We start from the raw sequence: 27,068 nt of genomic DNA, 5'->3' as shown, positions 1-27,068 counted from the left end.
TTGGATGTAATTAAAAAATGTTCCTGTGCTGAGATAATCTTATAAATGTGCCCCTGCTGTGTACTGTGTAATGGCCGTGTCTGACCGTGCAGGAAGAGTATACAGACAAGACATTTGGGTATCACAGATGATTGTTTCTGTGAGGTAAAACATTGCTTCGAAAAAGGCAGGGAAATGCATCACATAAAGCAGCAACTGTGATCCCCGGCTGTCCTGTCTGTATACTCTTTTGCTTCCTCCCCTGCCCAGGAGCTGTGGTATGATCAGATCATGTTCCTGCACGGTCAGACACAGCCATTACACAGTACACAGCAGGGGCATTTATAGGATTATCTCAGCACAGGAACATTAAAAAAAATCATTCAATTGTGGAAATTATTATTATTCCAAAATCTATTGATGAAAATGTACTCTGTTTGTGGCAAAGCCCCTTTAATTTAATTTTTCTAAGTAATCTAGAATTTATTTTTACAGATTTAAGACACAGCTCATCTGTTTCTATTGATTAATTGTTGTAAAAGTCCTTTCCCTTTTTGTTAGAAATACAACTAGTTAGCGATATCATGAAAATAAAATAAAGGTTGTTTTTTTTTTTCTATATAAACCTTTTCTGCTATTGTGCAATGTCATCTAGCCCTATGATTGCAGCCAGCAATGTAAATAATGGATGTTTTCTGTCTGAATGTCATGACTCAGTATAGGGACATGTCCAGATGAACACTGACAGCCATAACATTACAGTCACCTGTCTAAAATTGTGTAGGGCCGGCCGCTTTCAAGGAGCTCTGACCCAGGGTCTAGACATCACAGTTTAGCCCTTGTCATAGCCTCTCAGATCTTTACCCTTTCCCATTTTTTTCTGTCTCCTACACATCAACGTCAAGAATGGACTTGTCTAGTATATTGCACCCATCAATGCCGCTATCTAACCTGCGAGAAACGCACCTGCAGCCCCTATCCCGAGTCCCCTTCTGACCTCCGCCAGGCTGATATACCGAGGTCTACATTATTTTGACTGTATATATAAGTGCAGTCAACTGCGTCTTTTATGCATAGGAATCTTGCAAAAAGACCCCGTAGTCTACACAGTATTATTTATTCAGTTACATGACGACATATGGCACTGTATGCGTATATATGTCCTTACTGTTTCCACTGTTTTATGGGATTGGCTCGATGCAGGGAATTAGAGCCCCCAGTGTTTAGCATTAGAGGGGGTCCACCATAGGGTTCCTAATTAACAAGTTATAAAACTAAATGTTTTATCTTTTGTTTTTGCAAAGTAAATCTATACAGAACACAAACACACAGTAGAGAAATACATTATAAATGTACCTGGTCTTATTCACTGTAAGAATAAGAATAATTTCCATTGCTTACATAATTGCGGAAATGAGCAAACATATTCGTGAAAAAAAAAACCTAATGCCCCCAGGAAGAAGCCTGACGCGAAACGCGCGTTGGGGCTTTTGCTATCACGTATCACATAAATCCTAAAGTATCAAATTTTTTATTTAATACTCATTGAAAGCAGGACACATATCCACCCAAGTGGAAAACAAATTTGCCAAAGAACACATCAACTAGCCTAAAAAGAAATGGAGAAACATTTTGTGGACTGATGAAAGTAAACTTATCTTTTGGGGTCTAAGAGCCGCAGACAGTTCGTCAAATGACCCCCAAACTCTGCATTCAGGCCGCAGTACACTCTGCAGACAGTGACGCATGGTGGTGCCATCATCATATGGGCAGGTTTCTCTTACTATGGCGCCGGACCGATTTACCGCACACCAGGGATCAGGGACCAGTCTGCAGATACATGAAGAGGTCCTGTTGCCTTACGCTGAAGAGGACAATCCCTGGAAATGGTTTCAACAAGACAACGACCCCAAACACAACGGTAAACGAGCAAAATCTTGGTTCCAGTCTAACAAAATTGAGGTTATGGAGCGGCCGACCCAATCCCCGGACCTTAATCCGATAGATCACTTGTGGGGTGACATTAAAAATGCCGTTTCTGAGGCAAAGCCAAGAAATGCCCAAGAATTGTGGGATGTAGTCCAAGCATCCGGGGCTGAAATAACGGGTGACGGGGGCCAGAAGTTGGTGACTCCATGCAACATAGATGTGAGGCAGTTCTAAGAAACTGTGGGTAACAACTAAATATTAGGTCAGTGATTCCCAGGAATGACAAATCCTCAAAAATAAGGACGTATTGTGAGTTTATAAAGACAAGTGCAGACACTGCTGGTTTATAGAACAGCACAATCTTCACCTTTTGTTATTTTCTGTAAAGTACTTACAGATTATATTCATTTCTCTTCATGTATTGAATTAGAAAACAGTGGGCATTGTTCCCAATGCTGGAAATTGTAATTGTGAGTAGCCATTGCTAGCGATCAGGTTGTATTCAGTAGCCTATTTCATGTGCACTATAGTTATGCTTGGTCTTAGCATTGCTTCAGGTAAGTAATGTGCCTAACGTCAGTATATACTGTCTGTATGCACTATTGAAGTAGCGCCCTTTGTTGCACCGCACTTTTCGATGCCTTTGCACTATGCCGCTTTATTAATGACCTGTGCCAATTACTTTGAATGAATTTTTTTCATCTTATAGTCTGCAGCTCATCTTACATGAGCTTGTTTTCCATGTAGGATCTGATTTACCACTTTGCCAGTATAAATATTGTTTGAAATATTAATATAATATAGTAATATGAGGTGCTATAATTGTATATTTAATGAGCCAGTGCATGTGTATATACACCTTTTAGGACTTGGCCCTTCTTACGGAACAGTTTACTTACCATATTTGATGTCCTCAGACACTTTCCTGTTTTGCGTTTTGGCCTGTTGGAAGAGCTCTTGTTTACTATCCTGAGTTTTGTAGCGGTCTTTGCATATGTTATCCCCTATTTTTAAGTGTTTTATATGTTATGTCTTTTTCTGTACTAAAAAAAATAAGCAAAAAAGGAAAACATTCCAGCTTCTGGCAATAATTATAAAACTTAAAAAAAAATGTATTTTAAAACAATTAAAAATCCAAGAAATTCATGGCACAATGTGGGGAGCAGGAAACGACATGGCGACGCATTTCAAACCTGAAGGTGGAGAAAATGCGGAGTGTGATCCTGTCCTTAGACTGATCAGTTCCACTAAAAGTGATTCTCTTTAAACATTTGATTTTCATTTCAGACATTAATGAATGTGAGGATCCAGAAAAAGTGAAGGGCGGCTGCAATCAGCGATGTGTGAACATCCCTGGAAGTTATCGCTGTGCCTGTGACGACGGCTACTATCTGCTTCCTGACAAGCACACCTGTAACGGTACGTGCTTACACCTGTTTTTGTATCGCGATCTTCGTTATACTTTGCCCAGAGATATTAGGTAGAAAATATCAGCAGGAATGAATGTAAAGGGCTTTTTTTCCACCTGTTTACATGGGTAGATAAATTCATGAACAAGCTGACAAAATGGGAAGGAATAATTGTTTCTATCCATACAGTTTGCCTGATTGTCTTCAGCACATTTCTCTACACGAGTAGTGTGCTGCCGACAGTCAGTGATTTTAATTCCTTATTTAAAGGGAACCTGTCACCCCCAAAATCGAAGATGAGCTAAGTCCACCAACATCAGGGGCTTATCTACAGCATTCTGTAATGCTGAAGATAAGCCCCTGATGTATCCTTAACCCCTTCGCGCCACGCGCCGTACTAGTACTGCGCTGCCGGCACTGCATTTGTGCCAGCAGCAGTACTAGTACGGCGCACCGATCACCGCGGTCTCGCGCTGAGCGCCGCGGTCATCGGGTGCGGGTGTCAGCTGTATATGACAGCTGACACCACGCAGCAATGCCCACGATCGGCGCTATCGCCGATCGTGAGCATTTAACCCCTCTGATGCCGCTGTCAGTAGTGACAGCGGCATAGAGGGGGATCGCGCAGGGACGGAGGCTCCCTGCGCTCTCCCACCGGAGCAACGCAATGAGATCGCGTTGCTCCGGTGACCCGGAAGGAGTCCCCGGATCCAAGATGGCCGCCGGACTCCTTCCGGGTCATGAAATGACCTGGCTAGCCGGTGCCTGCTAAGAGTTGCTGAGAGCAGGCGCCGGAAAGCCAGCTAAACTGCCTGTCAGATCGTTGATCTGACAGTGTACTATCAACGATCTGATCTAATACAGAGATGTCCCACCCTGGGACAATGGTAGAAAGTTAAAAAAAAAAAATAGAATGTGTAAAAAAAAAATAAAAAATCCCCAAATAAAAAAAACAAAAAACATTTCCCAATAAATCCATTTATTTATGTAAATTAAAAAAAAACAATAAAAGTACACATATTTGGTATCGCCGCGTCCGTAACGACCCGCTCTATAAAACTATCCCACTAGTTAACCCCTTCAGTGAGCACCGCAAAAAAAAAAAATAAAAAACAAGGCAAAAAACATTGCTTTATTATCATACAGGCGAACAAAAAGTGGAATAACACGCGATCAAAACGACGGATATAAATAACCATGGTACCGCTGAAAACGTCATCTTGTCTCGCCAAAAAAAAGCCGCCATACAGCATCATCAACAGAAAAATAAAAAAGTTATAGCTCTCAGAATAATGCGATGCAAAAACAATTATTTTTTTTATATAAAATAGTTTTTATTGTGTAAAAGCACCAAAACATTAAAAAAATTACATAAATGAGGTATCGCTGTAATCGTACTGACCTGAAGAATAAAATTGCTTTATCCATTTTACCACACGTGGAACGGTATAAATGCCCCCCCTAAAAGAAATTCAGGAATTGCTGGTTTTTGTTCATTCCGCCTCCCAAAAATCGGAATAAAAAGCGATCATCTGCCCGAAAATGTTACCAATAAAAACGTCAACTCGTCCCGCAAAAAACAAGATCTCACATGACTCTGTGGGCCAATATATGGATAAATTATAGCTCTCAAAATGTGGTGATGCAAAAACTATTTTTTGCAATAAAAAGCGTCTTTTAGTGTGTGACAGCTGCCAACCCTTAAAATCCGCCAAAAAACCGCTATAAAAGTAAATCAAACCCCCCTTCATCACCCCCTTAGTTAAGGAAAAATAATAAAATGTAAAAAAATGTATTTATTTCCATTTTCCCGTTAGGGCTAGGGTTAGGGCTAGTGTTATGTAGGCAATCCAGTGACACAGTGTGCCAGCAATCAGAGCACATACAGTGATTTGATAATAACCCAAAAACAATAGAACGATCTCTGAGACGTGGAATCTCTGTAGACCGCAATACCTGAACCTATCCTAAACACAACTAAAGGCAGCTGTGGATTGCGCCTGTCACTACCTATGCAACTCGGCACAGCCTGAGGAGCTGACTAGCCTGAAGATAGAAAAACAAGCCTGACTTGCCTCAGAGAAATACCCCAAAGGAAAAGGCAGCCCCCCACATATAATGACTGTTAGCAAGATGAAAAGACAAACGTAGGGATGAAATAGATTCAGCAAAGTGAGGCCCGATATTCTAGATAGAGCGAGGATAGCAAAGAGAACTTTGCAGTCTACAAAAAACCCTAAAGCAAAAAACCACGCAAAGGGGGCAAAAAGACCCACCGTGCCGAACTAACGGCACGGCGGTGCACCCTTTGCGTCTCAGAGCTTCCAGCAAAAACGAATAGACAAGCTGGACAGAAAAAGTAGCAACAAAAGCAAAGAAACACTTATCTAAGCAGAGCAGCAGGCCACAGGAAAGATCCAGAAGCTCAGGTCCAACACTGGAACATTGACAAGGAGCAAGGAAGACAGAATCAGGTGGAGTTAAATAACAAAGCAGCCAACGAGCTCACCAGAACACCTGAGGGAGGAAGCTCAGAAGCTGCAGTACCACTTGTGACCACAGGAGTGAATTCAGCCACAGAATTCACAACAGTACCCCCCCCTTGAGGAGGGGTCACCGAACCCTCACCAGAGCCCCCAGGCCGACCAGGATGAGCCACATGAAAGGCACGAACAAGATCTGGAGCATGGACATCAGAGGCAAAAACCCAGGAATTATCTTCCTGAGCATAACCCTTCCATTTAACCAGATACTGGAGTTTCCGTCTAGAAACACGAGAATCCAAAATTTTCTCCACAATATACTTCAATTCCCCCTCCACCAAAACCAGGGCAGGAGGTTCAACAGATGGAACCATAGGTGCCACGTATCTCCGCAACAACGACCTATGGAATACATTATGTATGGAAAAGGAGTCTGGGAGGGTCAGACGAAAAGACACAGGATTGAGAATCTCAGAAATCCTATACGGACCAATAAAACGAGGTTTAAATTTAGGAGAGGAAACCTTCATAGGAATATGACGAGAAGATAGCCAAACCAGATCCCCAACACGAAGTCGGGGACCCACACGGCGTCTGCGATTAGCGAAAAGTTGAGCCTTCTCCTGGGACAAGGCCAAATTGTCCACTACCTGAGTCCAGATCTGCTGCAACCTGTCCACCACAGAATCCACACCAGGACAGTCCGAAGACTCAACCTGTCCTGAAGAGAAACGAGGATGGAACCCAGAATTGCAGAAAAATGGAGAGACCAAGGTAGCCGAGCTGGCCCGATTATTAAGGGCGAACTCAGCCAACGGCAAAAAGGACACCCAATCATCCTGGTCTGCAGAAACAAAACATCTCAGATATGTCGCCAAGGTCTGATTGGTTCGTTCGGTCTGGCCATTAGTCTGAGGATGGAAAGCCGAGGAAAAAGTCAGGTCAATGCCCATCCTGCCAAAAAAGGCTCGCCAAAACCTCGAAACAAACTGGGAACCTCTGTCAGAAACAATATTCTCAGGAATGCCATGCAAACGAACCACATGCTGGAAGAACAAAGGCACCAAATCAGAGGAGGAAGGCAATTTAACCAAGGGCACCAGATGGACCATTTTAGAAAAGCGATCACAGACCACCAAAATGACTGACATCTTTTGAGAAACGGGAAGGTCAGAAATGAAATCCATCAAAATATGTGTCCAAGGCCTCTTTGGGACCGGCAAGGGCAAAAGCAACCCACTGGCACGTGAACAGCAGGGCTTAGCCCTAGCACAAATCCCACAGGACTGCACAAAAGTACGTACATCCCGTGACAGAGATGGCCACCAGAAGGATCTAGCCACTAACTCTCTGGGACCAAATATTCCAGGATGACCAGCCAACACCGAACAATGAAGTTCAGAGATAACTTTAGTAGTCCACCTATCAGGGACGAACAGTTTCTCCGCAGGACAACGATCAGGTTTATTCGCCTGAAATTTTTGCAACACTCGCCGCAAATCAGGGGAGATGGCAGACACAATGACTCCTTCCTTGAGGATACTCGCCGGCTCAGACAAACCCGGAGAGTCGGGCACAAAACTCCTAGACAGAGCATCCGCCTTAACATTTTTAGAGCCCGGAAGGTACGAAATCACAAAATCGAAGCGGGCAAAAAACAACGACCAACGGGCCTGTCTAGGATTCAAGCGCTTGGCAGACTCGAGATAAGTAAGGTTCTTATGATCAGTCAATACCACCACGCGATGCTTAGCTCCTTCAAGCCAATGACGCCATTCCTCGAATGCCCATTTCATGGCCAGCAACTCTCGGTTGCCCACATCATAATTACGCTCAGCAGCCGAAAACTTCCTGGAAAAGAAAGCACATGGTTTCAACACTGAGCAACCAGAACCTCTCTGTGACAAAACCGCCCCTGCTCCAATCTCAGAAGCATCAACCTCGACCTGGAACGGAAGAGAAACATCTGGTTGACACAACACAGGGGCAGAACAAAAACGATGCTTCAACTCCTGAAAAGCTTCCACAGCAGCAGAAGACCAATTAACCAAATCAGCACCCTTCTTGGTCAAATCGGTCAATGGTTTGGCAATGCTAGAAAAATTACAGATGAAGCGACGATAAAAATTAGCAAAGCCCAGGAATTTTTGCAGACTTTTCAGAGATGTCGGCTGAGTCCAATCCTGGATGGCTTGGACCTTAACCGGATCCATCTCGATAGTAGAAGGGGAAAAGATGAACCCCAAAAATGAAACTTTCTGCACACCGAAGAGACACTTTGATCCCTTCACAAACAAAGAATTAGCACGCAGGACCTGGAAAACCATTCTGACCTGCTTCACATGAGAGTCCCAATCATCTGAGAAGATCAAAATGTCATCCAAGTAAACAATCAGGAATTTATCCAGATACTCACGGAAGATGTCATGCATAAAAGACTGAAACACAGATGGAGCATTGGCAAGTCCGAACGGCATCACTAGATACTCAAAATGACCCTCGGGCGTATTAAATGCAGTTTTCCATTCATCACCTTGCCTGATTCTCACCAGATTATACGCACCACGAAGATCTATCTTAGTGAACCAACTAGCCCCCTTAATCCGAGCAAACAAGTCAGATAACAATGGCAGGGGATACTGAAATTTAACAGTGATCTTATTAAGAAGGCGGTAATCAATACATGGTCTCAGCGAACCATCCTTCTTGGCTACGAAAAAGAACCCTGCTCCCAGTGGTGATGACGATGGGCGAATATGTCCCTTCTCCAGGGATTCCTTCACATAACTGCGCATAGCGGAGTGTTCAGGCACAGATAAATTAAATAATCGACCTTTAGGGAACTTACTACCAGGAATCAAATTGATAGCACAATCACAATCCCTATGCGGAGGTAGGGCATCGGACTTGGGCTCTTCAAATACATCCTGATAATCAGACAAGAACTCTGGGACCTCAGAAGGAGTGGATGACGAAATAGACAAAAATGGAACATCACCATGTACCCCCTGACAACCCCAGCTGGATACCGACATAGAGTTCCAATCCAATACTGGATTATGGGTTTGCAGCCATGGCAACCCCAACACGACCACATCATGCAGATTATGTAGCACCAGAAAGCGAATAACTTCCTTATGTGCAGGAGCCATGCACATGGTCAGCTGGGTCCAGTACTGAGGTTTATTCTTGGCCAAAGGTGTAGCATCAATTCCTCTCAACGGAATAGGACACCGCAAAGGCTCCAAGAAAAACCCACAACGTTTAGCATAATCCAAATCCATCAGATTCAGGGCAGCGCCTGAATCCACAAACGCCATGACAGAATACGATGACAAAGAGCATATCAAGGTAATGGACAGAAGGAATTTGGATTGTACAGTACCAATGACGGCAGACCTATCGAACCGCTTAGTGCGCTTAGGACAATCAGAAATAGCATGAGTGGAATCACCACAGTAGAAACACAGACCATTCAGACGTCTGTGTTCTTGCCGTTCAACTCTGGTCATAGTCCTATCGCACTGCATAGGCTCAGGTTTAATCTTAGACAATACCGCCAAATGGTGCACAGATTTACGCTCGCGCAAGCGTCGACCGATCTGAATGGCCAAAGACATAGACTCATTCAAACCAGCAGGCATAGGAAAACCCACCATGACATCCTTAAGAGCCTCAGAGAGACCCTTTCTGAACAAAGCTGCCAGCGCAGATTCATTACACAGAGTGAGTACAGACCACTTCCTAAATTTCTGACAATATACTTCTATATCATCCTGACCCTGGCACAAAGCCAGCAAATTTTTCTCAGCCTGATCCACTGAATTAGGCTCATCGTAAAGCAATCCGAGCGCCAGGAAAAACGCATTTACATTACTCAATGCAGGGTCTCCTGGCGCAAGAGAAAATGCCCAGTCCTGAGGGTCGCCGCGCAAAAAAGAAATAATAATCAAAACCTGTTGAATAGGATTACCAGAAGAATGAGGTTTCAAGGCCAGAAATAGCTTACAATTATTTTTGAAATTAAGAAACTTAGTTCTATCACCAAAAAAACAAATCAGGAATAGGAATTCTTGGTTCTAACATAGATTTCTGATCAATAGTATCTTGAATCCTTTGTACATTTGTAACGAGATTATCCATTGAAGAGCACAGACCCTGAATATCCATGTCCACACCTGTGTCCTGAAACACCCAAATGTCTAGGGGAAAAAAAAGACTGAACACAGAGCTGAGAAAAAAAAATGATGTCAGAACTTCTTTTTTCCCTCTATTGAGAATCATTAGGTTGGCTCCTTGTACTGTTATGTAGGCAATCCAGTGACACAGTGTGCCAGCAATCAGAGCACATACAGTGATTTGATAATAACCCAAAAACAATAGAACGAGCTCTGAGACGTGGAATCTCTGTAGACCGCAATACCTGAACCTATCCTAAACACAACTAAAGGCAGCTGTGGATTGCGCCTGTCACTACCTATGCAACTCGGCACAGCCTGAGGAGCTGACTAGCCTGAAGATAGAAAAACAAGCCTGACTTGCCTCAGAGAAATACCCCAAAGGAAAAGGCAGCCCCCCACATATAATGACTGTTAGCAAGATGAAAAGACAAACGTAGGGATGAAATAGATTCAGCAAAGTGAGGCCCGATATTCTAGATAGAGCGAGGATAGCAAAGAGAACTTTGCAGTCTACAAAAAACCCTAAAGCAAAAAACCACGCAAAGGGGGCAAAAAGACCCACCGTGCCGAACTAACGGCACGGCGGTGCACCCTTTGCGTCTCAGAGCTTCCAGCAAAAACGAATAGACAAGCTGGACAGAAAAAGTAGCAACAAAAGCAAAGAAACACTTATCTAAGCAGAGCAGCAGGCCACAGGAAAGATCCAGAAGCTCAGGTCCAACACTGGAACATTGACAAGGAGCAAGGAAGACAGAATCAGGTGGAGTTAAATAACAAAGCAGCCAACGAGCTCACCAGAACACCTGAGGGAGGAAGCTCAGAAGCTGCAGTACCACTTGTGACCACAGGAGTGAATTCAGCCACAGAATTCACAACAAGCTAGGGTTAGGGCTAGGGTTAGGGCTAGGGTTAGGGTTAGGGCTAGGGTTAGGGTTGGGGTTAGGGTTTCAGTTATAATTGGGGGTTTCCACTGTTTAGGCACATTAGGGGCTCTCCAAACGCGACATGGCGTCCGATCTCAATTCCAGCCAATTCTGCTTTGAAAAAGTAAAACAGTGCTCCTTTCCTTCCGAGTTCTCCTGTGCGCCCAAACAGTGGTTCCCCCCAACATATGGGGTATCAGCGTTCTCAGGACAAGTTGGACAACAACTTTTGGGGTCCAATTTGTCCTGTTACCCTTGGGAAAATAAAAACATAGGGGATAAAATATCATTTTCGTGGAAAAAAAAATATTTTTTATTTTCACGGCTCTGCGTTATAAACTGTAGTGAAACACTTGTTGGTTCAAAGCTCTCACAATACATCTAGATGAGTTCCCTGGGGGGTCTAGTTTCCAAAATGGGGTCAATTGTGGGGGGTTTCTACTGTTTAGGTACATCAGGGGCTCTGCAAATGCAACATGACGCCTGCAGACCAATCCATCTAAGTCTGCATTTCAAATGGCGCTCCTTCCCTTCCGAGCTCTGCCGTGCACCCAAACAGTGGTTCCCCCCAACATATGGGGTATCAGCGTTCTCAGGACAAGTTGGACAACAACTTTTGGGGTCTAATTTGTCCTGTTACCCTTGGGAAAATAAAAACGTGGGGGCTAAAATATCATTTTCGTGGAAAAAAAATATTTTTTATTTTCACGGCTCTGCGTTATAAACTGTAGTGAAACACGTGTTGGTTCAAAGCTCTCACAACACATCTAGATAAGTTCCTTGGGGGGTCTAGTTTCCAATATGGGGTCACTTGTGGTGGGTTTCTACTGTTTAGGTACATCAGGGGCTCTGCAAATGCAACATGACACCTGCAGTCCATTCCATCTAAGTCTGCATTTCAAACGGTGCTCCTTCCCTTCCGAGCTCTGCCATGCACTCAAACGGTGGTTTCCCCCCACATGTGGGGTATCAGCGTACTCAGGACAATTTGGACAATAACATTTGTGGTCCAATTTCTCCTGTTACCCTTGGGGAAAAAAAAATTGCGGGCTAAAACATCATTTTGTGGAAAGAAAAAATGATTTTTTAATTTTCACAATGCTACATTCTAAACTTTAGTGAAACAATTGGGGGTTAAAAGTGCTCACCACACATCTAGATAAGTTCCTTAGGGGGTCTTCTTTCCAAAATGGGGTCACTTGTGGGGGGTTTCCACTGTTAAGGCACGTCAGGGGCTCTCCAAATGCGACATGGCGTCCGATCTCAATTCCAGCCAATTTTGCATTGAAAAGTCAAATGGCACTCCTTCCCTTCCGAGCTCTGCCATGCGCTCAAACAGTGGTTTATCCCCATATATGAAGTATCGGCGTACTCAGGACAAATAGCACAACAACTTTTGGGGTCCAATTTATCCTGTTACCCTTGGGAAAATAAAAAATTTGGGGCAAAAAGATCATTTTTTGTGAAAATTAATATGAAATTTTTTTTACGGCTCTACATTATAAACTTCTGTGAAGCACTTGGAGGTTCAAAGTGCTTACCACACATCTAGATTAGTTCCTTAGGGGGTCTACTTTCCAAAATGGTGTCACTTGTGGGGGTTTCCACTGTTTACGCACATCAGGGGCTCTCCAATCGTGACATGGGCTCCGATCTCAATTCCAGCAAATCTTGCATTGAAAAGTCAAATGGCGCTCCTTCCCTTCCGAGCTCTGCCATGTGCCCAAACAGTGGTTTACCCCCACATATGGGGTATCGGCGTACTCAGGACAAATTGTACAACGACGTTTGTGGTCCAATTTCTCCTGTTACCCTTGGTAAAATGAAACAAATTGGACCTGAAGTAAAAATTTTGTGAAAAAAAAGTTAAATGTTCAATTTTTTTAAACATTCAAAAAATTCCTGTGAAGCACCTGAAGGGTTAATAAACTTTTTGAATGTGGTTTTGAGTACCTTGAGGGGTGCAGTTTTTAGAATGGTGTCACTTTTGGGCATTTTCTGTCATATAGACCCCTCAAAGTCACTTCAAGTGTGAGGTGGTCCGTAAAAAAATGGTTTTGCAAATTTTGTTGCAAAAATGAGAAATCGCTGGTCAACTTTTAACCCTTATAACTCCCTAACAAAAAAAAAATTATCTTTACAAAATTGTGCTGATGTAAAGCAGACATGTGGGAAATGTTGTTTATTCACTATATTATGTGATATAACTCTCTAATTTAAGGGCATAAAAACTAAGAGTTTGAAAATTGCTAAATTTTCATAATTTCCGACAAATTTTTGTTTTTTTCACAAATAAATGCAAGTCATATCGAAGAAGTTTTACCACTATCATGAAGTACAATATGTCACGAGAAAACAGTGTCAGAATCACCAGGATCCGTTGAAGCGTTTCAGAGTTATGACCTCATAAAGTGACAGTGGTCAGAATTGTAAAAATTGGCCCTGTCACTTAGGTGAAAACAGGCTTTGGGGTGAAAAAGAGGTTAGATTATACTCACCCAGGGGCGTTCCCGCTGCAGTCCGATCCGATGGGCGTCACGGTCCGGTCCGGGGTTTCACATCTTCTTACGATGACGTCCTCTTCCTGTCTTCACGCTGGGCAGAGCAAAGTACTGCCAGTGGGCTTAGCTCTTCATTGATTTTGGGGGTGACAGGTTCCCTTTAAAATAAATGCAATCTGCAGACCTACGATCACTGCTTGTTTGTGCTCATTGTTCCCTTTGTAAATTGTCCAGTAATCAGGAGGAAATGAGCATTTCTATAAAAAGTAGTTTTGACAAACAACAACCTGTGCAAAAAGACCATTTTGTCTTATGTTTTCATGTCAGTAAAAAAACAGCAAATTACATATTTTGCAAAACCAAAGTCCTCCAAACGAAATTGTTTTGGGAAAATGGACTATAACCAAATGATATTTAATGAGTCTGCTGCTGACACGAGGAAAGCTGAAATATAGCTCTGCGATGATAAGATCTGAGAAATCTAAGACTGCTGCTAAAAACTGGAAAAGCTAGTCCATAGTTCAGTGACGATACTTTGTGAGACTAGTATTTTGTCCGGTAAAGTTGGGGTATTGCTCTGGGACTATCGGGGAGCCACTGGGCCACTCAGCCATATGATCTTGGAATGTTAAAGCCAGGTATCACAAGTAGTTAGTGATATTTTTACCTCAGTATTTGTAAGCCAAAACCAGAGTTGGAGCAATTGGAGGAAAGTATAGTAGAAACATGTTGTAACGGGGATACCTCGACAGAGAGGGGCCAGAAGATCATGGCGTCTAGTTACACAAACCCCTGCACTTTATTAGATCTGTTTTACCTTCCTATTAGCAGTGCAGGTCTTCCTTGCTCCGTTATTGTAAGGGTTAACCAGTTCTCTCTATCTTCTGGAGCTCTCCGTCCTGAATGGCCTCAGCTGTTCTGTGTTGACCACTCCTCTTATGAACATCAACAGTCGCACTCAAGAAAGATGTCTTCAGAATATTGTTAGCCAAACACGCGGTTTTTTTTATTTTGAAAAAACACCAAAAATAGAAATATCACCACAGTGTTGCAAGGTAACGTTTCGACCCACTGGGTCTTTCTCAAACCATACTTCTAACAGTAGATATGGAGAGGAGGGCACAAATCCCTGGAGAGGTGCAGGAGTCCCGTTAGGGGCTATCAGTTAGTAGCTTCTGGTGTCTGCGCATATGACCATATGATTGCTCCATTAATTTAATTTTTGGGGCCGAGTTGCCTAAGAGCAGGTTATTAAGGTCCAGGGAGGCAGGCCTTGAAGGGCTATATCACAGAAAGTCTAGCTAAGGTAATATCAGACCCTCCTCATCTCTCGTTGCACCAACATTTTTCTTTGTTAGGAAAAAAGTTGAGGGGGGGGGGGGGGGTGATACTTCCCTGCTTAGATTTCCAAGAACTAAATCAGATCACGGTTTGGGATCCTTATCCTCTTCCTCTCATTCCGGATCTCTTTAATCAGACCATCGGGGCTATATGGTTTTCCAAACTGGACCCCAGGGGTCTTATGATCTCATCCATATTAAGGAGGGGGATGAGTGGAAGACTGCTTTTAACACACCCGAGGGACACTATGAAAACCTTCTTGCCATTTGGGTTGACTAATGCTCCTGCCATTTTTCAGCACTTTGTAAATGACATTTTCTGTCATCTGGCACGTAGATTTGTGGTAGTTTATCTTGATGACATATTGATTTATTCGCCAGACATCTAGTCACATCAGGTACATGTCAGGCAAGTCTTAACAAATACTCAGTGAAAATAATTTGTTTGTCAAATCAGAGAAATGTATTTCGATCCAGGATCTGCCTTTTCTGGGGTGTTTCTTATCGTCCACCAGTTTTCGCATGGATCTCGCAAAAGTCCAGGCGGTACTGGAGTGGAATTGTCATTAGAACTTAAAATCTTTCCAAAATTTTTGGGTTTCGCTAATTATTACTGTAAAGTCATGAAGAAATTTTCAACCAAACCACTTACGGCTATGACAAGGAATGGGATGAACTTTTCTGCATGATCCAGTCCGGCCTGTGAGACGTTTGCTACTTTAAAGAGACATTTTGTTTGTACAACAATTTTTATACAGCCTGATGTCACTCAGCCATTCATTGTGGATGTTGTGCATCAGAGGTGTGGGTTGGGGCTGCATTGTCTGAGGGTTCATCTCCAAGAAAGTGTCATCTGCTGCCCCCGGGAAATCCTGCTACAGTTTTGTGACACACATGCACCACTTCTGCACTTTTTACCTACTCCTGGTTTTGGTTTACAAATACTGATGAAAAATACTGACCAAATACTCAACGTCTGCACGTAGCCTAGTGAGTTGACATGGCAGCCTGGGACCTTCTCAATATTCCTGTGAAACCCATTCGTCAAGAGATCAAATGATCACTGGTTCAAGTCCCCTATTGTTCTTGTAAAATATAAAAAAATAAATTCACCCTGATTTTCTCCATCCCAAATTTTTTTACAAAATAAGCATGTTTAAAATCACTGCATCTGTAAAAGTTCAATATATCAAAATATACAATTATGTAACTTACAAGGTAAACACTATAAAGAAAGGAGAAATAAAATGCCAAAATATTTTGGGCACTGCACCTCCCCCCACAAATGAAATAAAAAGCCATGAAAATATTGTACGTGCCTCAAAATCATACCAATAAAAACTGCAGCCAGCTGCTCGAAAAAATAAGCCCTCACACCGCTCTATTGATGGAAAAATAAAATATTATGGGTGTTGGAAAATGTTGACACAAACCCCAACATTTTTATTCTGTTTGGAATTTTATTTAGCCACTAAAATATAATTTGTCAAAAAACATGACAGCAAAAAGGTAGCCATTTTTGCCAACAACAAGTCATAATACCAATGTACTACAGGATGTAACAGGCCCCCATGACAAAGGCGGAGGTATCACAGGAGCAAAACACTGATGAAACAACCATTCACATCCTACCAAGTCATAGAGGGGGATAGCTGCCTAATATTAAAAATGCACATGGGTAAGGCCAGTCACACAGGTGTAGAGGACTGTATGAAGCTCAGCTTTTTAGTGCTGGCCTTGCAATTTAGGGTGCCTGTCCCTGTGGGGTGCACATACATAGTGCTGGGCAGTCTGATCTAATAGTATGGACATCACTGACATCACTAATAGGCTGTGAGGGTATGTTCCCACGGTCAGGAACCGGCAGCGCTTTGAATGCAGCACATGTCCACTCCGTCCAAAGTGCTGCCGGCTTTTGAATGCCAGTGATTCCTCATGTGTTCATTGAACCGTGCAATTTCACCACGCCCAATACATTGTACAGGGACATTTATCTTACAGAGCGGCTCAGCAAGATAAATTCACATGCTGCGGTCTGGAAAGATGCGGCGCATGTGCGTCTCCACAGGGAAGCCGCAGGTGCCGGTGCACGCATAGTAGAGATGGGATTACTTCAAATCCCATCCACAATGCTGTAACATGGAGCGTTTACTGACCGTGGGAACATACCCTTAATCAGACACTGCACTACATCTGTGTGAATGGCGCCCTATACAAGCCTAACCCGTGTGCATTTGTTAATACTAGGCAACCACCCCCTCCATGAATTGTTAGGTGTATAAGTAGATGTTTCATCAATATTTTGCACCTGTGCTGCCCCCGTCTTTATTAGGGGCGATTGCTGCATTCTGTATTCGGGCATTCGTTTTGTGACCTGGTGTTGGTAAACATGGCTGCCTTTTTTCTGCTATGTTTTTGAATGTTGTGTCCTTTTGCTGTATTTTATTTTTAATCTTTCATAGCATCTGTCTGTCTAGGCCATGTTTTCCTGGGCCTACCAAGAGAACAAAACTATGATTCCGTCAATCCAATTCTCATTTTACTATTATAATAAGATTTTTTTTTTTAGAGCAAGTTTTAAACTTACTATAGTAATCTGCCATTCAGGAGTTTTTTTCTCTAACTGTTGACTGCTGGTATAAGCACAATATTTTGTGGTTACCGGTAGTTTTTAATTGCATAGTACTACCGAAAACAGCCAAAAATTATTTGGATGTTATGTTTTAAAAAAAAAACAACAACAAAAGGAAAATGAAAAACCTTTTTCATGGAAGTCTTCCTTTTATGCTTTTATAGTGTTAGAGAAAACCCATTAAAACAGAGAAAAAATATTCAAAATATTGCCCATAGTTGATTTAAATCCACAATCTGTCTCTTGATACCACATTAGAAACTGCATACTTTACTAAATAGCTGTTTGACCTGATGAGGCTGGTGTACTTATTGTAGCAATCCATGTAAGAATAGCTGTATAATTTTTATTAAAGTTCCTATTCAGTCTCTGCCCACCTATCCTGATTGACTGCTCCTCAGTGTTCCTCCCCCCTGCTGCTTAACCCCTTCCCGACCTTTGACGCCACGTAGGCGTCATGAAAGTCGGTGCCAATCCGACCCATGACGCCTATGTGGCGTCATGGAAAGATCGCGTCCCTGCAGACCGGGTGAAAGGGTTAACTCCCATTTCACCCGATCTGCAGGGACAGGGGGAGTGGTAGTTTAGCCCAGGGGGGGTGGCTTCACCCCCTCGTGGCTACGATCGCTCTGATTGGCTGTTTCACTTTCAACAGCCAATCAGAGCGATTTGTAATATTTCACCCATTATAACGGGTGAAATATTACAATCCAGCCATGGCCGATGCTGAAATATCATCGGCCATGGCTGGAAATACTAGTGTGCCCCCACCCCACCCCTCCGATCGCCCCCCCACCCCCCCGATCTGGCCGGTACACTGCTCCGGCTCCCCTCCGTCCAGTGCTCCGCTCCCCCCCGTGCTCGTGTCCGCTCCCCCCGTGCTCCAATCACCCCCCCGTGCTCCAATCACCCCCCCTGCACTCCGATCCACCCCCCCCCCCGTGCTCCGTTCCACCCCCCCGTGCTCCCTTCCAGCCCCCCCGTGCTCCGTTCCACGCCCCCCGCGCTCCGTTCCACCCCTCCCGCGCTCCGATTCCCCCCCCCCGTGCTCCGATCCCCCCCCCCGTGGTCCCCACCCACCCTATCATACTTACCGATCCAGCCGTGGTCCCGTCCGTCTTCTCCCGGGCGCCGCCATCTTCCAAAATGGCGGGCGCATGCGCAGTGCGCCCGCCGAATCTGCCGGCCGGCAGATTCGTTCCAAAGTGCATTTTGATCACTGAGATATAATCTATCTCAGTGATCAAAATAAAAAAAATAATAAATGACCCCCCCCCCCCCTTTGTCACCCCCATAGGTAGGGACAATAAAAAAATAAAGAAATTTTTTTTTTCCACTAATGTTAGAATAGGGTTAGGGTTAGGGGTAGGGTTAGGGGTAGGGTTAGGGGTAGGGCTAGGGTTAGGGTTAGGGTTAGGGGTAGGGTTAGGGGTAGGGTTAGGGGTAGGGTTAGGGGTAGGGTTAGGGGTAGGGGTAGGGTTAGGGGTAGGGTTAGGGGTAGGGTTAGGGCTAGGGTTAGGGTTAGGAATGTGCACACGTATTCTGGTCCTCTGCGGATTTTTCCGCTGCGGATTTGATAAATCCGCAGTGCTAAACCGCTGCGGATTTATGGCGGATTTACCGCGTTTTTTTCTGCGCATTTCACTGCGGTTTTACAATTGCGATTTTCTATTGGAGCAGTTGTAAAACCGCTGCGGAATCCGCACAAAGAAGTGACATGCTGCGGAATGTAAACCGCTGCGTTTCCGTGCAGTTTTTCTGCAGCATGTGTACAGCGATTTTTGTTTCCCATAGGTTTACATTGAACTGTACACTCATGGGAAACTGCTGCGGATCCGCAGCGTTTTCCGCAGCGTGTGCACATACCTTTAGAATTAGGCTATGTGCACACGGTGCGGATTTGGCTGCGGATTCGCAGCAGTGTTCCATCAGGTTTACAGTACCATGTAAACATATGAAAAACCAAATCCGCTGTGCCCATGGTGCGGAAAATACCGCGCGGGAACGCTGCGTTGTATTTTCCGCAGCATGTCAATTCTTTGTGCGGATTCCGCAGCGTTTTACACCTGTTCCTCAATAGGAATCCGCAGGTGAAATCCGCACAAAAAACACTGGAAATCCGCGGAAAATCCGCAGGTAAAACACAGTGCCTTTTACCCGCGGATTTTTCAAAAATGGTGCGGAAATATCTCACACGAATCCGCAACGTGGGCACATAGCCTTAGGGTTAGGGTTGGAATTAGGGTTGTGGTTAGGGTTAGGGGTGTGTTGGGGTTAGTGTTGTGGTTAGGGGTGTGTTGGGGTTAGGGTTGTGATTAGGATTATGGCTACAGTTGGGATTAGGGTTAGGGGTGTGTTGGGGTTAGTGTTGGAGTTAGAATTGAGGGGTTACCACTGTTTAGGCACATCAGGGGTCTCCAAACGCAACATGGCGCCACCATTGATTCCAGCCAATCTCGTATTCAAAAAGTCAAATGGTGCTCCCTCACTTCCGAGCCCTGACGTGTGCCCAAACAGTGGTTTACCCCCACATATGGGGTACCAGCATACTCAGGACAAACTGCGCAACAATTACTGGGGTCCAATTTCTCCTGTTACCCTTGTGAATCTAAAAAAATGCTTGCTAAAACATAATTTTTGAGGAAAGAAAAATGATTTTTTATTTTCACGGCTCTGCGTTGTAAACGTCTGTGAAGCACTTGGGGGTTCAAAGTGCTCACCACATATCTAGATAAGTTCCTTGGGGGGTCTAGTTTCTAAAATGGGGTCACTTGTGGGGGGTTTCTACTGTTTAGGCACACCAGGGGCTCTGCAAACGCAACGTGACACCCGCAGACCATTCCATCAAAGTCTGCATTTCAAAAGTCACTACTTCCCTTCTGAGCCCCGACGTGTGCCCAAACAGTGGTTTACCCCCACTCATGGGGTATCAGCGTACTCAGGAGAAACTGGACAACAACTTTTGGGGTCCAGTTTCTCCTGTAACCCTTGGGAAAATAAAAAATTCTGGGCTAAATAATTATTTTTGAGGAAAGAAAACGTATTTATTATTTTCACGGCTCTGCATTATAAACTTCTATGAAGCACTTGGGGGTTCAAAGTGCTCACCACACATCTAGATAAGTTCCTTTCAGGGTCTAGTTTCCAAAATGGGGTCACTTGTGGGGGGTTTCTACTGTTTAGGCACATCAGGGGCTCTGCAAACGCAACGTGACGCCCGCAGAGCATTCCATCAAAGTCTGCATTTCAAAACGTCACTACTTCAATTCCAAGCCCCGGCATGTGCCCAAACAGTAGTTTACCCCCACATATGGGGTATCACCGTACTCAGGAGAAACTGGACAACAAATATTGGGGTCAAATTTCTCCTGTTACCCTTGGGAAAATTAAAAAATTCTGGGCTAAATAATTATTTTTGAGGAAAGAAAACGTATTTATTATTTTCACGGCTCTGCATTATAAACTTCTATGAAGCACTTGGGGGTTCAAAGTGCTCACCACACATCTAGATAAGTTCCTTTGGGGGTCTAGTTTCCAAAATGGGGTCACTTGTGGGGGGTTTCTACTGTTAAGCCACATCAGGGGCTCTGCAAACGCAACGTGACGCCCACAGAGCATTCCATCAAAGTCTGCATTTCAAAACGTCACTACTTCACTTCCGAGCCCCGGCATGTGCCCAAACAGTGATTTACCCCCACATATGGGGTATCAGCGTACTCAGGAGAAACTGGACAACAACTTTTGGGGTCAAATTTCTCCTGCTACCCTTGGGAAAATAAAAAATTGCAGGCTAAAAGATCATTTTTGAGAAAATAATTTTTTTTTTTATTTTCATGGCTCTGCGTTATAAACTTCTGTGAAGTCCTCACCACACATCTAGATTAGTTCCTTTGGGGGTCTAGTTTCTAAAATGGTGTCATTTCTGGGGGATCTCCAATGTTTAGGCACACAGGGGCTCTCCAAACGTGACATGGTGTCCGCTAATGATTGGAGCTAATTTTCCATTTAAAAAGCCAAATGGCGTGCCATCCCTTCCGAGCCCTGCCGTGCGCCCAAACAGTGGTTTACCCCCACATATGGGGTATCAGCGTACTCAGGACAAACTGGACAACAATATTTGGGGTCCAATTTCTCCTATTATCCTTGGCAAAATAGGAAATTCCAGGCTAAAAAATCATTTTTGAGGAAAGAAAAATTATTTTTTATTTTCATGGCTCTGCGTTATAAACTTCTGTGAAGCACCTGGGGGTTTAAAGTGCTCAATATGCATCTAGATAAGTTCTTTGGGGGGTCTAGTTTCCAAAATGGGGTCACTTGTGCGGGAGCTCCAATGTTTAGGCACACAGGGGCTCTCCAAACGCGACATGGTGTCCGCTAACAATTGGAGCTAATTTTCCATTCAAAAAGTCAAATGGCGCGCCTTCTCTTCCGAGCCCTGCCGAGTGCCCAAACAGTGGTTTACCCCCACATATGAGGTATCGGCGTACTCGGGAGAAATTGCCCAACAAATTTTATGATCCATTTTATCCTACTGCCCATGTGAAAATGAAAAAATTGAGGCGAAAAGAATTTTTTTGTGAAAAAAAAGTACTTTTTCATTTTTACAGATCAATTTGTGAAGCACCTGAGGGTTTAAAGTGCTCACTAGGCATCTAAATTAGTTCCTTGGGGGGTCTAGTTTCCAAAATGGGGTCACTTGTGGGGGAGCGCCAATGTTTAGGCACACAGGAGCTATCCAAACGCGACATGGTGTCCGCTAACGATGGAAATAATTTTTCATTCAAAAAGTCAAATGGCGCTCCTTCCCTTCCGAGCCTTACCATGTGCCCAAACAGTGGTTTACCTCCACATGTGAGGTATTGGTGTACTCAGGAGAAATTGCCCAACACATTTTAGGATCCATTTTATCCTGTTGCCCATGTGAAAATGAAAAAATTGAGGCTAAAAGAATTTTTTTGTGAAAAAAAAGTACTTTTTCATTTTTACGGATCAATTTGTGAAGCACCTGGGGGTTCAAAGTGCTCACTATGCATCTAGATAAGTTCCTTGGGGCGTCTAGTTTCCAAAATGGGGTCACTTGTGGGGGAGCTCCAATTTTTAGGCACACGGGGGCTCTCCAAACGTGACATGGTGTCCGCTAAAGAGTGGAGCCAATTTTTGATTCAAAAAGTCAAATGGCGCTCCTTCCCTTCCAAGCCCTGCCGTGCGCCAAAACAGTGGTTTACCCCCACATATGAGGTATCATCGTACTCAGGACAAATTGGACAACAACTTTCGTGGTTCAGTTTCTCCTTTTACCATTGGGAAAATAAAAAAATTGTTGCTAAAAGATAATTTTTGTGACTAAAAAGTTAAATGTTCATTTTTTCCTTCCATGTTGCTTCTGCTGCTGTGAAGCACCTGAAGGGTTAATAAACTTCTTGAATGTGGTTTTGAGTACCTTGAGGGGTGCAGTTTTTAGAATGGTGTCACTTTTGGGTATTTTCAGCCATATAGACCCCTCAAACTGACTTCAAATGTGAGGTGGTCCCTAAAAAAAATGGTTTTGTAAATTTCGTTGTAAAAATGACAAATCGCTGGTCGAATTTTAACCCTTATAACTTCCTAACAAAAAAAAATTTTGTTTCCAAAATTGTGCTGATGTAAAGTAAACATGTGGGAAATGTTATTTATTAACTATTTTGTGTCACATATCTCTCTGGTTTAACAGAATAAAAATTCAAAATGTGAAAATTGCGAAATTTTCAAAATTTTCGCCAAATTTCCGTGTTTATCACAAATAAATGCAGAATTTATTGACCTAAATTTACCACTAACATGAAGCCCAATATGTCACGAAAAAACAATCTCAGAACCGCTAGGATCCGTTGAAGCGTTCCTGAGTTATTACCTCATAAAGGGACACTGGTCAGAATTGCAAAAAACGGCAAGGTCTTTAAGGTCAAAATAGGCTGGGTCTTGAAGGGGTTAAAGTCCTGTAATACAATCTATTCCTCATTTTTAAGATACATTATTTTCTTGCCCCTGCTGATCACGTTATTGTGGGGTAATTGAAGAGCCAGCTTGGGTTGTACATTATGTCGGCAGTGTCGACTGCAGGGGGAATGTAGCTTTTGATGACAGCCACTTAGCAGCTCTGTATCCGGACTCTTGGAGGGGAGTTTCACGTGAAGACTCATGTCAATACACAGGGTGGTCCAAAAGTAGGTGGACAGTATGTGTAATAGGGTTATGAAGGGGGAGATTTATCAAACATGGTGCAAAGTGAAACTGACTCAGTTGCCCTTAGCAACCAATCAGATTCCACCTTTCATTCTTCACAGACTCTTTGGAAAATGAAAGGTGGAATCTGATTGGTTGCTAAGGGCAACTGAGTCAGTTTCACTTTACACCATGTTTAATAAATCTCCCCCTTCATAACCGTATTGCACATACTGTCCACCTACTTTTGGACCACCCTGTGTATTAGAGCGCGGAGATGGGAACGCAATGCCCGGACTGGCCGGCGGCTTTCCTTACCCGTGTGTGACAGCTTCATGTATTTCTCTGCAGCTGTCACTCTCGTTTCAGGAGAGCCGCCAGCCAGTCCGTGCACCGCGTTCCCATCTCCGTCCAATTTATTTGGCCACCTCACTGCGTCCTTAAAAGGACTTCTCAACAGGGGTCGTCCTTAGGGTTTTTTTTAATTCTACAAATTTTTTATCACACTAATAACATGGGAAATTCACCGTTGAGGTGTTTGCACCGTTTAACACCTTGTACTTGAATGGAATCTCTCAAATTCGGTATTCAATGTAAATCATTGGTGCAATTCCCTTCTTGGCTACACGGGAGGCATTTATCACTGCTGAGAACGGCTTCATAAGATAACTTCTACTCCCTAAAAAGCTAATTTTGTACTATGGAGAGAGCTGGTCCTTTGTGATTAGAAAGTCAATCCATATCTGGGAGTCTCCACAGTCTTCCCGAGCATCGGAGAGAAACAGATTCGGCACTACATCACTGTAATCAATTGATGTTCATTGCTGAGAATTCAAGAGAAGACACAGCAGACAGCCTTACATAAATCTTGTATGTGCTATTCCCATCCCCTGACAGCAAGTAGACATCATACGGCATCTACTTTATCAAAATATGTTTTGTTCATCTATTTTATCGTGTCCCCTGACAATCCACAAAACTGTGTTGTGTTTTACCTATTGCTCCTTCTCCTGATTCGTATCTTTATTATATAGGGATGCTTCTTCATACGAACAAATGCAAATATTGCGCTAAGTGCAAGTGAATGTAGATATTAAGAAATGTGATTTCCTACTCTATGAAAATATACCAAGGATTTACAGAGGGCAATTACTGATGAATGCATAAGTCTTAAAGGGAATCTGTCAGCAGGATTTCACCCAACCCCAGCTACTTATATGTGTATGAATCTCTTCCAGTGACAAGTCCAGCAATTCCCCGGCCGGTCCGGTCCATTCCTCTGTTACTGAGAAATCGATATGCAATCCAATTCAATTCTACATATGCAATGTAGATCTGAAGCCTCTGGTACTCCAGATCTATTTCCCACCCAGCGCCGCCGCTTCCACCTGACTTCAGGCAAAGGAGCAGGTGGCAAAAAAGGAGGAGATGACGCTGGGTGGGTAATAGATCTAAAGTGACGGAAGCTTCATCTTTACAAATAGTCCTTCTGCCTCATTTGCATATCAGTTCAAACTCTGCTTTCTCAGTAACAGAGGAACAGACTGATCATGTAATGGTATTGCTGGACTTGTTTTTGAAAGAGCTACATGCACATATAAATAGATTTGTGGGGTGAAGTCCTGCTGACAGATTGCCTTTAATACACTTTAGGTGGCTAAAAATATCTCAATAGTTCTTCGTCCCACAGCTATTTCTTTTGACCCTTCCATATCTCTGGCACTGCTCCTCCTGTTCCTCCCTGCACAAAGGAGGAGGTAGCAGTCCTGCTGCTGGGTTGTTGCCCTCCTACAGCCCCCTCCACATCTCCTTGTGTAGTGGTCTGTCTCCTACTATCTGCTCCATGCTCTGGACACTGTGTTGACAGACACAGCTATCCTTCTTGCCACACCTCATCCTGGATGAGCTGCACTACCTGAGCAACGTCTGTGGATTGTGGACATCTCCTCATGCTACTGTACAGTACCGCTAGGGGTGACAAAATGCAAAAGCGACCAAAACAACAGACAAAAAGGATTAGAACAGACAAATGGTCTGTGGTCACCCCCTGCAGAACCACTCCTTTTTAGGGGACTTGTCTTGCATTTTTACCTGTTGTTTTTCATGTTTACAACAGCAGGAGAAATTGATTCACAATTGGTGTTGCATTATAACTGGACAGGTTGATTTCATAGAAGTGTGATTGACTTGGATTTACATTGTGTTATTTCAGTGCTCGCTTTATTTTTTTGAGCAGTGTATATGAATGCTCGCCATGACCAAGCAGGGATGTATTTTGTTTTAGATTATGAAAGTAAGCAACTGACAGACATTTCTGGTGATGGCTTATCTACCTTGAAAAAAAAGAATTAGCATTGAAATTCGACATGTTCTATTCTTCTATCCTAATTCCTTCTAGTCTGGACTTCTTAACTCTACAAATTTCACTAAACTCTCCCCTATCCCAATCTAACTCTAAAGAAGTTTTCCACTTCTGATTCCATCCCTTTTCATATGTCCAAACTCTTCCTAACTATCAGCTTATTAATATACTCCTATTACCTGCCCTACTCCTATAAGCTCATATCTCTGGGGGTAATATATCCCTCTGTTGGGATTCCGGCCTTGTTACTTCTGGTCTGGAAACCAGAATTGAACAAATTGAACAGCGCCTATTATTGGTGGGGACTGTGTATCGGTGAGTGACAGCAGTCTGAGCATGCATGCCCAGGTCACAGTTTATTCTCCTACTCTGCCTGAATCCTGCCGCCACTTCGGAGCGCCCGTGCTGACAAGAACTGCGATGTGCTGCTGATCATTAGAAAGCACATCACAGGGCTTGTCAGCTGAAGGGAGGACACTTCAAAGCATTGGCATAGTCAGTCTGCACCATGCATGACCGAGCTCAGATCAGGCTTCACTCTATTCTCTGCTTGGGTCCCTCACTGAGAGTAAGTCCCGTCCCCACCAATGACAGGTGCTGCTCAGTCTGCCCGATTACTTTTTGCAGACTTAGAGCAGCAGAACCAGAATAACAGCAGAAGACTATAATAGTCACACGTAGATGAGCTTACAGGAGCAGGGCTGGTAATAGATGTATTTTAGAAAACTAAAAAAGAAAGTAAAAAGCACTGGCGCTCCTGATAGTCCCTAGTGGGGAAACAAAATTGCTGAATGTAGCGTGCTGCTGGTGATTGTGACAGGTTCTGTGTAGACCTGTAAAGTATATAAAATGAAAAAGAAATGAATACCACTCTTTTTTATTTTAGAAAACTGATATCTAGGACATACGAAAGGGTGAAATTAGTAGTGGAAAACCTCTTTAATGTAATAGTCAGGCTCTTTTATCTGTCCAGCTGCTACACTGGTGCCTACACTCTGTGCCAGACATTACACTGGTTGCCCATTAGCTACAGAGGACAATATAAACTTATCATGCATCTCTCCACTGTGCTGCACTCCTAGATATCCTACCTCATCCTTGTCTAACACTTTGCCATGATCTTTTTTC

General features: G+C 43.5%; 1 protein-coding gene across 1 annotated transcript in view; it reads left to right on the top strand.

Annotated features, from left to right (window-relative positions):
• Positions 1 to 27,068, top strand: part of PROS1 (protein S) — a 124,105-nt gene that overhangs the window by 12,900 nt on the left and 84,137 nt on the right. Inside the window, exon 6 of the mRNA XM_069760982.1 lies at positions 3,196 to 3,327. Coding sequence (XP_069617083.1) covers positions 3,196 to 3,327 — 132 coding nt within the window. The remainder of the gene's footprint in view (positions 1 to 3,195; positions 3,328 to 27,068) is intronic.

The sequence above is a fragment of the Ranitomeya imitator genome, chromosome 3, assembly GCF_032444005.1.
Source record: "Ranitomeya imitator isolate aRanImi1 chromosome 3, aRanImi1.pri, whole genome shotgun sequence".
NCBI lineage: Eukaryota > Metazoa > Chordata > Amphibia > Anura > Dendrobatidae > Ranitomeya > Ranitomeya imitator.
This window is presented reverse-complemented; position numbering and strand designations above follow the sequence as displayed.